The 14,480-nt window shown below is 37.9% G+C and overlaps 2 protein-coding genes and 1 long non-coding RNA gene across 4 annotated transcripts; 1 reads left to right on the top strand and 2 right to left on the bottom strand.

Moving 5' to 3' along the window:
- Positions 1-840: 840 nt before the first annotated feature.
- On the bottom strand, positions 841-4,501 carry LOC111805007 (protein tumorous imaginal discs, mitochondrial-like). Its single transcript, XM_023689863.1, has 5 exons — positions 4,215-4,501; positions 3,991-4,068; positions 3,781-3,856; positions 1,328-1,401; positions 841-1,229 (listed from the first exon to the last, which is right to left on the bottom strand). Exons 1-5 carry the CDS (start codon positions 4,488-4,490, stop codon positions 1,158-1,160), a joined length of 576 nt encoding a protein of 191 aa, XP_023545631.1. The 5' UTR covers positions 4,491-4,501; the 3' UTR covers positions 841-1,157.
- Positions 4,502-5,523: 1,022 nt separating this feature from the next.
- Positions 5,524-9,786, bottom strand: LOC111805999. Of its 2 annotated transcripts, none has more exons than XM_023691319.1 (6): positions 9,376-9,786; positions 7,893-7,983; positions 7,537-7,691; positions 6,844-6,871; positions 6,432-6,540; positions 5,524-5,877 (listed from the first exon to the last, which is right to left on the bottom strand). In XM_023691319.1, exons 1-6 carry the CDS (start codon positions 9,625-9,627, stop codon positions 5,796-5,798), a joined length of 717 nt encoding a protein of 238 aa, XP_023547087.1. In that variant the 5' UTR covers positions 9,628-9,786; the 3' UTR covers positions 5,524-5,795. The 2 variants fall into 2 exon arrangements, with proteins under 2 accessions (XP_023547087.1, XP_023547086.1); XM_023691318.1 differs by having other exon boundaries at positions 7,537-7,694; positions 9,376-9,784.
- An 899-nt stretch (positions 9,787-10,685) lies between these two features.
- LOC111805672 lies at positions 10,686-14,443 on the top strand. The gene is made up of 4 exons (XR_002816698.1): positions 10,686-10,951; positions 11,122-11,220; positions 11,424-11,501; positions 14,359-14,443. It is a non-coding gene; the product is annotated as an uncharacterized LOC111805672 (long non-coding RNA).
- Positions 14,444-14,480: the final 37 nt, after the last annotated feature.

Below are 14,480 nucleotides of genomic sequence, written 5' to 3'. Positions count from 1 at the left end.
GAGAAAGCTGACACATCTTTTTCTATTTTTAATAATTTTCAATCATATTATGCGGTAGCGTTTCAATTAATTATGCCTCCATGGCAAGAAATGGAAGGTACCCTCCACGACATTGCCACGTCATTTATTTTCCTATTTTATTTAAAAAATCCACAAAATTAGCTCTAAGAAAATAAAAATATTCGTTTATTGGCCAGTAATAATTATTCGTTTGGAAGAAGAGCATTTTTTTTTCTTATAAAATTCATGAAATTATTATTAAAAACATTTTTTTTTCCTTTGAGTTCGAAAATTTTTAAGATAGAAAGCTTCTCTAAAAGTGAAAAAAAGAATTGATATCGACTACATTCATTTCATTCATAAAGACATTTCTTTTCACTAATAAATGCGTGAAAACAACTAGAATCAAACACAAAAAGTATGAAAATTTTATCCATCATAAAGAGATTTCGAGGCAATAACAAAATTCAATGTTAATATGTAACAGCTACAAGTCCACTTTAGGGTTCTTAAAATGTTTGCTAAGAGAGGTTTCCACATCTAAGAATATGCTTCGTTCTCCTCCCCAATTCCGGCCTTCCCCTCAAAGTTTTTAAAACACGTTTATTAGGAGAGGTTTCTATATCCTTATAAAGAATGCTTTGTTCACGTCTCCAACCGACATAAAATCTCACATTACATGTCTCAACCTTGAATCTAACATATCCATGCATACTCATTATGCAAATGGGTAGCACTCTTTTCCTGTCCCACAGAGAATTCTGAGGCTACAATATCAACAACTTCAAGAACAAACCATGAGAGATTGAAGGCCACAGATCAAGAACTCAAAAAGTAAAGTTTTCAGCTAAAATGGGAGCTCTTTATTGCAGATTCTGGGCATTTTTGGGCTTATTTCGTTCTATGCTCGAACTTGTTCATCCTGTTCATACATCAATGAAGAGTTGTTTCTTTCTTTATACAAATCTGAAGGGTTTCTGTTTCGATATTTATACAAAGATCAGAACAAAAGAAAAAATGGGTAGCAGAGAGGGGAAAGCATTGACTCAGAGGTGCGCCGCTGGAGCTGTCATGTGTAAGCCAGATTGATAGAGAATAGGCCAAATGTTCCCATGTGTACCGACAGGGATGCTTAGGAAGAATGGAGTTTATGTTTTCTACCCAATGGAATGCTTAATTCCGAGGCCATTACAAGTCAATATAAGCCCCTTGAAACGGTTGAGATATTCCTGCACAAAACGTAATAATTTACAGACATAAGAATAATGGAAGGCGTGGTTGGTGTTATTGTGGTAAAAAGTAGCAGAGAGGGGAGGGGATTTCTTACAACTACGGTGTAATCATATTTGTACAGCATGCCTTTGTTGTCGTATTCTCTCCTCTTCATGGGATCACTCAAAACTGTCCATGAATAATTGAAGTGTATTGTGAGATTTAGAGATTATTAATTAAAAAGACAAAGCAGCCTGGACTAACAAAGAAAGAGAATGTGCATCTACTTTTTATTCCACGCCATAACTCAACTATAGATCTCCCATTGAGTCTGTGATGGTGTAGAACAAATGGAGTTCCTCTAGATTGCTTTCTCAAGCATTCCCTTGATTGTTTTTAGTTTAAAATAGGTTTTCTACCTGATCCTTGGAGAATATGTGAGATCCAATATCGGTCGAGGGGGACGAAACATTCCTTATAAGGGTGTGGAAAGCTCTCCCTAATAGACACGTTTTAAAATCGTGAAGCTGATAGCGATACGTAACGGGCCAAAGTGGACTATATCTGCTTGCAGTGGGCTTAGGCTGTTGTAAATGGTATCAGAGCCAGACACCAAACGGTGTGCCAGCGAGGACGTTGGGCCCCTAAGGGGGTGGATTGTGAGATCCCACATCGGTTGGAGATGGGAACGAAACATTTCTTATAAGGGTGTGGAGCTCTCCCTAGTAGATGCATTTTAAAACCGTGAGGCTGACGATGATATGTAACGGGCCAAAGTTGACAATATCTGCTAGCGGTGAGTAAGGGGGTGGATTGTGAGATCCCACATCGGTTGGAGATGGGAACGAAACATTTCTTATAAGGGTGTGGAAAGCTCTCCCTAGTAGATGCATTTTAAAACCGTGAGGCTGACGGTGATATGTAACGGGCCAAAGTTGACAATATCTGCTAGCGGTGAGTTTGGGCTGTTGCAAATGGTATTAGAATCAGACACCAGCAGTGTGCCAGCGAGGCTGGGCCCCTAAGGGGGTGGATTGTGAGATGTTGGAGAGAAGAACGAAGCATTTCTTATAAGGGGGTAGAAAACTCTCTCTAGTAACTGCGTTTGAAAACCGTGAGGCTAACGGCGATACGTAACGGGCCAAAGCGGACAATATTTTCGTGGCCTCTCTAGTGCTTTCATTGTTCCTGATGGTAGTCGTTTGTGTCATCCGCACCCCCACCCCAACCCAAAAGAGAAAATGGAAGAACCAAAAGTTTGTCATCTCCCACAACAACAAACCACTAACATATCTGAGTTTCTCATACTAATGGAAATTACTCAATTAAAATAGCAACGGCACTAGGTTATCATGCTCGACGAACAGACCTCCATAGACTTCTTTCCCACCATAACTACTACCATAAAGTCCCTCAAAGAATTCACTTTTCCATAACTTTTTTTCGTTTTATGAGAACTTTCCCATTCTTTTTTCTTTCATTTCTCTAAGTACTTGGGCTTCTAAGGCCTTCATGTTACAAATATAGAACCTTTGAAGGCGAAGTCAGAAGTGCATGGAGCCAATTTGATCGGTACCTACTAACATTTTGTTGTCAGGTTAGGAAATCTTTGCGGTCCTCGACGTTTATCATGTTCTAAACTGTGGACTTTTGCCTCTTTTGCATTATTTGACAGCCAAGAAACTCGAAGGGTTTGTAACGGCCCAATCCTGCCACTGGCAGATATTGTTCTCTTTGGGTTTTCATTTTCGCGCTCCCTTCAAGGTTTTTAAAACGCATCTGTTAGGGAGAGATTTTCACACCTATATAAAGAATGTTTCGTTCTCCTCCCCAACCGATGTGGGATCTCCCAATCCACCCCCTCAGGGCCCAGCGTTCTCAAAGCACTCATTCCCTTCTCCAATCGATGTGGGACCCCCCAATCCACCCCCCTTCGGGGGTCCAGCATCCTTGTTGGCACACCGCCTTGTGTCCACCCCCCTTTAGGGCTTAGCCTCCTCCTTGGCACATCGTTCGGTGTCTGGCTCTGATACCATTTGTAACGGCCCAGCCCCACCGCTAGCAGATATTGTCCTATTTGGCCTTTCCCTTTTAGGCTTCCCTTCAAGATTTTTAAAATGTGTATGCTAGGGAGAGGTTTCCACACCTTTATAAACAATGCTCTGTTCTCCTCCCCAACCGATGTGGGATCTCACAGTGTGATTCCCTTGTAAGCAACCACAAGGCCGCTCGATTATGGAAGTCCACAGCCTACAACTACCATTGATATTTTGCAATCCCCTTGGCTAAAAGCTGATTCCTTGGCTCCTATTTGTACCATTCTTCCTCTAATGATATGTTCTTTGTCTCCAGATTTTTTTTTCTTTTTTTAATGACAATTGCTCCTCCAAACCAAACATTACAAAAGACACAATTTGTACTACTCCGGAGTGATCAAGCACACACCACCCAACTCACGAATGACGAGTATACATGATCCCTGACTAAGACGTGCATGAAAAATGCAGGGAAAGCTGTAAAGTAATGCGAGCAGTAAAATGCATTAGAAACTAAAAGCTGGAAACCGACCTTGATAAGCCTCATTTATTTCCTGAAATCTGGAAGTGGCACTATCCTGATCTTCGTGCTTATCAGGATGCCATTTCTGCAGGGAACCAATTCCAAGTACCGGTTGAGATTATCACCCACAAACAAGAATACTGAAATGAGAACCAAATCAAAATGGATAACCAAAAACAAGCAATGGAGATAGAGGGGAGAGAACACGAATTCACGAACCAGAGCCAGCCGAATGTAATTGGCTCGAATATCATCATCCGTTGCATCGTAATCCACCTCCAACGTCTTGTAATAATCCTAAACCGGAGCAAAACTCATAAAAGTTCATCAATATGGAAAAATACCCAAAACCATCTCAAAACCCTAGCTAGCTTCACAAGGACAATAAAAACACTTGGAAGAGGAAGAAAAGGATGTACGAAATGCTCGTAAAGAGCAATCACCTTAGGTTTAATCGCGGCGGCGAAGAAATCGAAGTCAATAAAGGATTCTTGATCGGATTGTGGCTGATCGGAGCCCGGCAAGCCACCGTGCCTATCGTCCCACATCGCAACGCAGCAGAGAGAGAGAGAGGGAGAGTGAGTGAGAGGTGGAGGAGGGTGGGGGCTTGAGATAATATTGGGAGTGGGTCGTGGCCGATGGATTAAAGCGATTGGAATGTGGTCGGTGGACCGCTGGCTCGTCCAGGATGTCTTTTGAGTTTCTGTGCTTGTCGACATGCCGCGTACTTCTGAGCTGAGTGTCAAAGTGAGTTCAAAATATCGTCCATAATAATTCAAATATCTATTTATTTGGTTTCAAATTTTTATGTTCTATAATTTATTATTTCTTTATGATTTTATAGCTATAAATCGTATTGAAAATATTTTTAGGCCGCTAAACTAGCATGATTTAAGTTGTGTAGGACAAAATGACTCGATTGTGAAGAGTTTTTTTGTAAAAGAAAAACTAAGCACGCATACCTATGAGAGGATAAGGAAACAAATCGCGGGTATGGACAAACTTGTGTGTCCTTGAATAGAAGGTCAAGTAATCGGTTGCATCACGTATTGGACCATTGGTAGTGTAGGGATAACTAGACCTACCACGAGATAAAACTTATATCCCTAGAGCTCCCTAGATAGGAGAAATACAATCTTGTTGGATTTGAACAAATATTTGACATGTATCGTTCACTTTTATTGGTTGACGGGCATGGACAAACTGTTTGTCCTTGGATTTGAATAGAACAAATATTTGGCATGATTTAAGCTGTGTAGGATAAAATGACTCGATTATGAAGAATTTTATGAAAGAAAAACTAAGCACGCATACCTATGAGAGTTAAGGAAACAAATCTCGGGTATGGACAAACTGTTTGTCCTTGAATAGAAGGTCAAGTAATCGGTTGCATCACGTATTGGACCATTGGTAGTGTGTAGGGCTAACTAGACCTACCATGAGATAAAATTTATAGGAGAAATACAATCCTATTAGATTTGAACAAATATTTGACATGTATCGTTCACTTTTATTGGTTGCATCATGTATTGGACCATTGGTAGGTTCACTTTTATCGTTTAGTTCTTGAACTTTCGCTTTTGTATCGATCTAATCTCTAAACTCTAAAGAATGTTTAATCAATCTCTAAATACTTCAAATTCATGAACTAGACCGGGAATTGCACGTTTATAATCTCATTAGACACAAATTTGAATGTTTGGAAAATCTACCATCCAGTTCAACATAGCAGAAAGCACAGGACAATCTCAATTTGGGAAACACAAATCTCTATCAACAATATTGCATAAGTTGCAGTGCTTGCTTCCATGTGGGAACAAGCTACAAATAATAGTTTTTGGTATAGATACAGAAATCTCATCAAATAATAACAAGATCCTAGCAGAATAGAAAAGATATCTACATACAAGAGTGTATTCTTCAAGGAACTAATCAATCTGGGCATGCAAGAATAAGCCTAAAGAACAACAAATTTTCTTTCGGATACTGCACTTGAGCAGAGCATATTTACATAAGAAGGTATGTTAGAGAAGCTTTGATATTACTTGGCAGGAAGTCCAGAAGGCTTTAGAAGCAGCACTTAGAATCACAGGGTTCTGGTATAGCCTGTGCATATCAGTTGCAGGAAGTATCAGAAGAAGAGAAATATATTGCCTTTTCCAGTTTCAAAGGAAGGAATTCAAATGTTAAAGCTAATATGCATACAGATTCTCTATAGTGATGTAAATACAAGGAAAAACAAATACACAAAAATCCTTTAGTATGAACATGAATATATGAAACATGAAATTTAAAGACAATGTTGTATAGTTCAACTGGTGGCATCGAATTGCCACAGCATACGGGCAGCTCTTGATGCTCGTCCAGGTTATACTAAATGAAGAGCATTATCGCAGAAAAACAATATTGGATATGACCAATATGAACATAATTCAATGGTAACTGATATCTACTCCTTTTGAAGCCGGAGGTTCAAATTTCTATACCTCACGTTTGTTTGTTTGTCCTCGGGGAAAAAAAACAGGAACATTTTAAGGGAGCACATCAAACAACACCGGTTTTAATTGTCTTAGTGGTCCATACAATGAAGAGTAATCGAATGGTAAATGCAATAACTTTTTTATATGATATTATTCAGTCAAACCAGTTGATTAACATACCCAACTGCAGTAGCTCCCCAGGATGCCACATTATAAATGACCTTGCTTCCATCCCACGCCTTCCGGAGTTTTCCTTTTCTCTTCTTCACTGAGAATGTTTTGCAAAGGGCTGCATGAGATTCAAGATATAATCAGACCAGAACCAAATTGCTTAAAGTGTAGTCTAAATTCCAATATGAAAAGAGTGTAAATTTTTTTAAAAAAATTCAACATAGACCCTCGGAACATATTCATCCACAACATTGATTGGGATCTACTTGGAGCGGATGGGGTTGATGGGTTGAACCAGCTTCCAACCATTTCAATGCCTTTATTTGGGTGACAAGCCCACATTACTGAGCTTTGCAACATTGATTGGGATCTACTGAAATCTAAAAACAACATCTCAACAAGAAAGTGCGGCAAGACTCACCATTCTGAAGTTGGTTAGGTGACAATTCCTGCAAAACAATGAGATCCAATGAAAACGTTGATTGTAGGCACATAGCTCATAGAAATAATGCTTCTTCTAAGACCAGATAGATATGAAAGATAAATTGCCAGTTGCCACAGCCCACAGCATAGTGTGAAATCAAGGGTCAAATCAAGAAATCAATGTGCTATACTATTTATTACCGAAGGCTTAGACTTCTATGGAACCAGCTGAACATGAGGGACTCCTTTCAAAGATAGGGGCACCGATCGATTCAAATTCTAAAAGCTCTTGTTAGAAAGAATTTCATCTAACATAGAATAGCCTGATAGAATATAGAGTAAAGGGGCTCTCTAAGTTTTTTATGGGCTTGAGGCCTGAGTTCGAGAATATTAGATCCTCAATTCAACATTGAGTTACTCCACCAGAATTTGAGAGAGCTCTTTCTGATGTGAGATCCAAGGAGACTCGACTTGAGCCCCAAAACTAGATTGGGTTCTTTTTGGTATTTAGAGGAACTCGATGAGAGAATTACAATTTCTCGAACTTTAACCATTATATACTTATCTTGGGGTATTGTAAACCAAGAGACTTAAAACTACCAACACCCAAATTTCTCCAACTTTAACCATAGACTCTTATATACACGCACATATGTATATGTGAGAGAGAGAGAGAGCCATGTGAGCATACCTTGGTTTCCTTTAAGGACAATAAGTATGCAGCCATGAAACAAGCAATGCCATCGACTATATCCTCTTGCTTCACAACGATGTAACCTTCTTGATCTAGAGCATCACCACTTTCCCATAGATCCACATCACTGACCACGTCCCAAGAACTGCATTCTTCTACCATTACAAAGAAAAGTAATAAAAATAAAATGAAATGAATAATAATCAACCACCAATCATGCCATAAATAAAACAATATTTTCATCTCAAATGAATGAGATGGTCCTGTAAATTCTAAATTTCTATCTTCACATGCACGAACTACAATCTGTTTGCAATTCCTTAATAAAGTCTGGTTAAGTTCTGAAGATATACCAAAAGTGTTTAGTGGAACTGATGCTCGAGCATCCTCTAGCTTTTCAAGAAAGTCACGGCATTCAACTTTAGATTTAAGTAGATCACACAACTGCAGAAAGATGTTTTCAAGTCAATGCCATGGATCATAAAATTTAAATACAAATTGAAACCAAATTCCAATATAAAGAGCATGAAACCCATATAAAAAGAATTTCAGACATCCAACTCCATCCAAGAATTTATCAGGTAGCTAATACTAACAGCTAAGTTTTAGAGTACCCCTCCTTTTGATTACTTGCAACTGGAGGGCTTATCCATGAAGTTTTATATAGGTGGTATTTAAGGGAGAAGGGAAGTGTTCTTCGCAATTGTCCTTGTACTTCCATCTTTTTCAATGAAAATCCTATTTCTTAGAAAGACTGAAAGTGAATGGATGGAGGATCCTAGCTTTCACTTTGCAGGAAAAAGGCATTAAGAGGTTGTTGTATTTCACATTTTCTCCAAATGAATGATATTGTGAAATCTCATATTGGTTGGAGAGGGGAACGAAACATTCCCTTATAAAGGTGTGGAAACCTCTCCCTAGTAGATGCGTTTTAAAATCCTGAGGAAAAGCCCGGAAGAGAAAGCCCAAAGAGAACAATATCTGCTAGCGGTGAGTTTGAGCTGATACAGATATTACTTGAATTGGCACGTGATTCAAACATCCTCGAAAAACACCTAAAGAAGTTGTTGTATTTCACATTTTCTCTACCTAATTGAGTTGCGCCAATTACACTTCCCAAAAAAATGAAAACAAATTTCCCATCAACGTGACCATGCCCACGAACAGTCCTCGCTGATGCCCATTACATGCATAAGAGACTTCAATGGAAGAATAAACAAACAAATCCTGAAAGAACGATGAACATAAAACGATTTCCATGATGAATTACTTCCAGACAACTTCAAACCAATCATTATAGGCAACTTCAAACCAATCATTATAGGCAACTTCGAAACCAATCCTTATAGGCAACTTCAAATCCAATCCTTATAGGCAACTTCAAATCAATCTTACACCTATACTCATCACTGTATAACAGTAGAGTAGAGCATCCTCAAGCTGAACCAGAAAAAAGTACCCATTGAGTTGTGAAGCGTCCATAGAAAGAACTTCGATTCCAGCAGATGACAAACTACCATACGCTAATACATCAAAATCATAAGTCGTTCATCTCATCTGGTATTCAATCTCACATAGCAGTACAAAACAAATAAGAAAAATGCACATAATTTCTAAACTCACTCATATAGCATCTTCAAAGTCATTATTCTAAGTTCTTCTAAATCAGAAACAGTAGAAATCAAGCCAACATTCAGCAAAGAATTCCCAGCTAAAAACCTCACACGGCAGCCCGTAATCATTGTGCTAAATAACCCTAACTCAGATACAATAAAATAATTCTCAGTTAAAATCCCCGAAACTACAAAAATTTGGATCCATAGGAAACCCCCATACCTCGTCGGCTTCTCGATCACCCCGCACAGATCCCGAAACCTCACCCTGCCTTTCATCTTCATATTCATCCCCCTCGTTTTCATCGACACCGCTGGAATCGTTCAGCGATTCGAGAGATCTCTGACACTGCTCCAGCACAGCCTGCAGAGTCTTCTTCTTCACGCGAATCCGATCACCAGTCGAGCCCTCCAAATTCTTCCTCTTATTATTGTCGTCAAAATCCGACTCCGATCCAGACACCTCAAGCTCCATGCTCTTGCGAGAACAATCTCCGTTCGATCTCCAAAGATGATTGTTCCTTTGCTTGAAAGCTATGAGGATCGTCTTCTCTTAGTTCTTTCCCATCTGATGAAGAACTTGGTAGGCCGACAGATTTTACATGAATGTCTACTTTTTTCGATACCATATAATACTACTTTCGATGTTTGATTAATAAATGTTTGGTATTTTTATTATAAAATTAGTTTGATGGTATTTTTTCCCGCTAAATAAATAAAAATATTGTTCAACCTTTGGCTTTTTCTTTATAAAAAATATTTCTAAATTAAAAAATATATAATTATACTTTTAAACTCTTACCAAATTCTCAAAAATACTTTTATACATTAAAAAAATAATAATAATACATAAAAATATCATTAACATCTCAAAATATTCTTTTTAACCTACAAAATATTAAGAATTAAAAAAAAAATCAAAAATACCTTTAAATTTTTTAAAAAAATTTAAAAATACGTTTGTTCGTTGGTATCACAATTAAAAATATTTTTGTTGTCAGTATTACAATTAAAAAATACTCAACTTTAAAAAATAATATTAAAAGGTTTAAAATTAAACATTAAGAAATTTTTAAAACTTATTTTATAAATATTAAGAATTTTAATGTTACATTTAAAATTTTATCAACCTAATTTAGTTGGTATTAATAAAACTTTTTAAAATTTAATAATATTTTTTAAACTCGAAAAATTAAAAATTTTTTTGAAACAAAATATTTTTTAATCCAAAAATAATATTAAAAACTTTTTACATTCTTTTTAATATAAAAATACTATTGTATTTTTTAGAGTTTTTTTAGATATTAATTTAGCTTTTCTTTTTTAAATATAATCTAATGAAATATATAGCAGCGGTATCCACGTCAGACCCGGCAAGCGTGGGTCCTACAATATCCCTTCCAATGCTCCCTCAAACACGGGAACAAAACGGCCACACCGGACAAACCTCCAAAAGGAGGGGCAGAAGAGGGAGGGAAAAAAAGTCAGAAGGGTGAAATTACAGAAAAGCCCTTCGCCTATTTCCCACCAACACGTTCGTTGCGCAGAGAAGGACCAGGAATCGGGGAGACATGTACAACTGCCGCCCCATCCGGAGACTCCGGATGGCGCTTGCTTGACCTCCGGACTTCCGTTGAGGAACATTTCTGGCTCAATCCATCACAAGAAGAGAGAGAAAGAGAAAACAGAAGAACGAGAAAGCCACAAGTCTCTGTTGCATCTTACGCTTCTTGGAGGGAAAAAAGAAACAAAAAGTTATTTCCCTCTCTCTTTTGCTCTTTTCAAATTGACTACACGAGGTATTGTTTCCGATTCGTTTATGCTTTGGAATCGTTTTAATAATCGTACATTGTTGTTTTCGTCTCGCGGAATGAAACGCATGATGTCGTAAGCTTTGATTCTGTTATATCTGGTTTATCTGCGGATGTTTCTGCTGCATTTTGATAATGATGATCAGTAGTTGTTGCAGTGATTTTTGGTCGATTGATTTGATTGATGATTGATGATTGATATGGTGCTCTGATTTGGAGATACGACGATGGCTAACCGAAACGCCGAACATTCTCAGGTTTTGTATTGTGTTTAGTTATTGGCTTGGTTAGTTTGTTGTTTTAGCATTAAGCGCGCCGGATTTTTAATTGTTTTCTCCTTTTGGATTACGAAATGTTCGTGTTATTTGTGTTGAGATGTATGCGTACGGGTTGTTGGAAGGGATAGAATGTGACGTTTGAATTGGGGAATTGAAATCTATCTTGTGTTGTTGTGGTGTAGGGAGAATGCGGCAGTCCTCCGTCTTCGCCACCTCCCCCTCCGGACGATCCTTCTGCTGGTTCTCGTGTTGGAAACACGGTGGGTTTTATTTCTGTATTTCTTTTTGCACTTTGGATGCGATTTTTATGTCTCCAGTGTCCGTCTAATTTCGTCAATTGCTCGATGTTGAGATTTCATACATAGGCTCCTGATCTCGCATAGTATGCGCGCTGAGCATTAACCCCATTGCTGAAGTAACGAAAATAAAGAGCGAACTTAATTTGGCTTGGCGTGTGATGCAATTTTAGGGGCAGAAGAAAATGAAAGCTATGGGAATACTTGCAAAGCAACTCTAGGAATTAGTATTTGGTGGTTTTTTTATTTCCTGGAACGACAGTCGTTAGAATCTGTTTAACGTCTTACCTTATGAGAAGAGTGAGAGAAACGACTGCTAGTTGGACGTGCAAGAACATTAACTGAGGATGAGAAGCTGGTTGTTAAGCAGTCGGCAACCCGATTCAAAGAGGCGACATACTGAAGTTGGACTTGATTTTGCCACGTTCAATCACAAACCAGATGGATGCCAATTGGACATGTTTAGTGAACGGGGAACCCTGTATTTGAAGCTATAGCATTCATTCCCATGTTGTCACATCATATATCTGGTGTTTAAGAAAGAGGGAATTGAATTAGTATTATTATTTTATTTTTATTTCATATTTTTTTTTGGAGAAGGACCTGACCGTCGATCCAAAACCAATGGAAGTTACTGAAAGCTAGAACATAAAAGAGATGAGGGAATTAAATTCCATGCAGGAAAGACGACAACCACTTCAGCTTCTAATAAGTATTTGGAAGTGCATAATATCCACTCCCTACCGGATCCATCCACCTCTTTTTGTTTCTTCGAAGATCAAGATAAGAGCTGCTTATGCAGCAATAGCTCGAGTGTTGTTGTGGAGCCATAGTAGAGGAGAAGCAAATCAACGCTACAAGGAATTTCTTTTAAGATTAAGATAAGAGCTGCTAACGCAGCAATAGCTTGAGTGTTGTTGTGGAGCCATAGTAGAGGAGGAGTAAATCACACTACAAGGAAAAGAAAGATATTCTAAGACAACACAAGCATGGTTAAGAAAACTTGAAAGAATGGGATAGTCATCACCTATATCAACAAGGTGTACCTCTTTTTTTCATGACCTACTAAGACTTCCAAAGTTAATATGTTTGCTTGGAAAATTTTGATATTGAGTGATCACCTAGAGAATTTGTTTGGAACCAGATAAATAAGGACAAAACATATTGAAAAGTCATGTATTGATTTGTAAGGACAATTTTCACAAATCAAGTCAACAGATAGAGGCTAAGTCACAAAAGATGCAAAAAAGAAAAAAATGTCAGGTCAGTAGATGTCCGATTTAGATTTTGCATCTTGGTCCAAATTTTGGGCATGAGGCGGTATAGTTGGTTCCTTGGCACTAGCAAGATATGCTCTAGTACCAAATAGAATGCAAGATGGCAAAAAATAGGTTATGGAATTCACATAAATTGAGGATTGATTCGGTTATATATATATTTGGTAAGAAACCGAACTTTTATTGAGAAAGAATGAAAAGAATAAAAGAACATGCAAAAAAGAGTTCTATCAAAACAAAAAAAAGCAAGAAAGAGCACAAAAGTAACTACAAAGAGAGGCTTCAATCCATGTCAAGTGTAAGCCATTAAAGCTCAACCATCATTCCATATCGACTACATAAAATGGCCCCATAGTAGTAAAGTTCTTCCTCCTGACTTCTTCAAAGAATGCACCATTACGAATGCAACACAAAGGAAGAATGACTTTGAGCCTGCCACATGAAAGAATTTGATCTTCTTTGGAATTTTCCTTTTCCAGATAGCAGCAGAAGTAGAAATAACCTGAACCGGAGAAGGGACAAACTAAATATGTAAAAGGGATCGAGATTCGAGAGAAGAAGCCTTCCTAAGGAGTCCAAAATCTAGAGCCCCTTCTCCTGGTCTTGCAAAAGGGAAAGAAAAAACGCTACATCAATCGTTAGAAAGAGAATGACTGAAGACCTAGGGTATCAAAGATGAAGGATTTGACAGAGAAGGTAGAATCAAAACCACCAAGTACAACTTCTTTTGAGAGAGGGGAAATAAATGAGGAAACAACTCACAAGAGAGTTTCTCACCAACCCAACAATCTTCCCAAAAATGAACTTTTTAGTCTTCTCCAATGAAGCATATGATAAACTGAAAGAAGAAAAAGAAATCAGATGTGATAGTTTTCCAGAGATTTTTCAAGGTCTCTTAGACCCACTACTTGCCATCCAATCAAAAGGAACTTTGCATCAGATGTGATAGTCATATTTACTCACAATAACTTTGCATCATAAAACATCAAGCTTCATGAAGAACCATCGCAACCATTATGCTTCCAATCTCTAATCCACCTTGTTCCACACGCTTCTCCACTAACTCCCAGTGACAGAGTTTTTTTGCTAATAAAATGAACTTTTAGCAAGGCTGCCACTGAGAATGTTAGATGTAATAGTACAAAAAGAAAAAAATATATATAGAGAGAGAAGAATGTTATACATTAGCTGTAATGATCGAAGAGCAAGATTACTGAGTTTTGCAGGGATCAGGCGAAGTGTTTAGGGATTAGCGTTTAGTGGCTTTGCTATTAAGACCAACACCGTTTATTGCATCTGCTTTAACAATGAAAAGAACATTTTCTGTTTGCCATCCTATAGTTTCAACATTGATTGAATCTGAAAAGTGCCAAGACTTCAGTCGGTAACAAGGAACGTTTCAGAAGGCGCAACTTAATTAGCAATATATGTTGTTATCTCTTTATCACGTGTAGCAGGGTTTTTTTTTCCATGTATATTTTATTATTGTATTTTGTGGAGTAAAATTTTAGGCTACATTACTCAAGTGTTTAACTGTATTGCAGGTTTTCAAGAGTGGACCACTTTTCTTATCATCTAAAGGTGTGTTTATTTGATTTTTTTTATTCCTAGAACTTGGGAAAGTTAACTCATCAATGAATTTCATCCCCCCCCCCCCCCCCCCCCC

The sequence above is a fragment of the Cucurbita pepo genome, chromosome LG11, assembly GCF_002806865.2.
Source record: "Cucurbita pepo subsp. pepo cultivar mu-cu-16 chromosome LG11, ASM280686v2, whole genome shotgun sequence".
NCBI classification, from domain to species: Eukaryota; Viridiplantae; Streptophyta; class Magnoliopsida; order Cucurbitales; family Cucurbitaceae; genus Cucurbita; species Cucurbita pepo.
Note: the sequence above shows the minus strand (reverse complement) of the source record. Positions and strands in the feature narration are given on the sequence as shown.

Bases quoted from the DNA above. Each gene is read 5' to 3' on its own strand.
- LOC111805007 (XM_023689863.1), bottom strand. From the start codon at position 4,490: ATGTCGACAAGCACAGAAACTCAAAAGACATCCTGGACGAGCCAGCGG. The intron at 4,069-4,214 runs GTGATTGCTCTT...GCTCCGGTTTAG, and splicing joins CCGCCGCGATTAAACCTAAG to GATTATTACAAGACGTTGGA. The intron at 1,402-3,780 runs GTCGGTTTCCAG...ATTCATGGACAG, and splicing joins AATAAATGAGGCTTATCAAG to TTTTGAGTGATCCCATGAAG.
- LOC111805999 (XM_023691318.1), bottom strand. From the start codon at position 9,627: ATGGAGCTTGAGGTGTCTGGATCGGAGTCGGATTTTGACGACAATAAT. The intron at 7,984-9,375 runs GTATGGGGGTTT...ATCTTTCTGCAG, and splicing joins GTGATCGAGAAGCCGACGAG to TTGTGTGATCTACTTAAATC. The intron at 5,878-6,431 runs GTATGTTAATCA...TGATATGCACAG, and splicing joins TGGGGAGCTACTGCAGTTGG to GCTATACCAGAACCCTGTGA.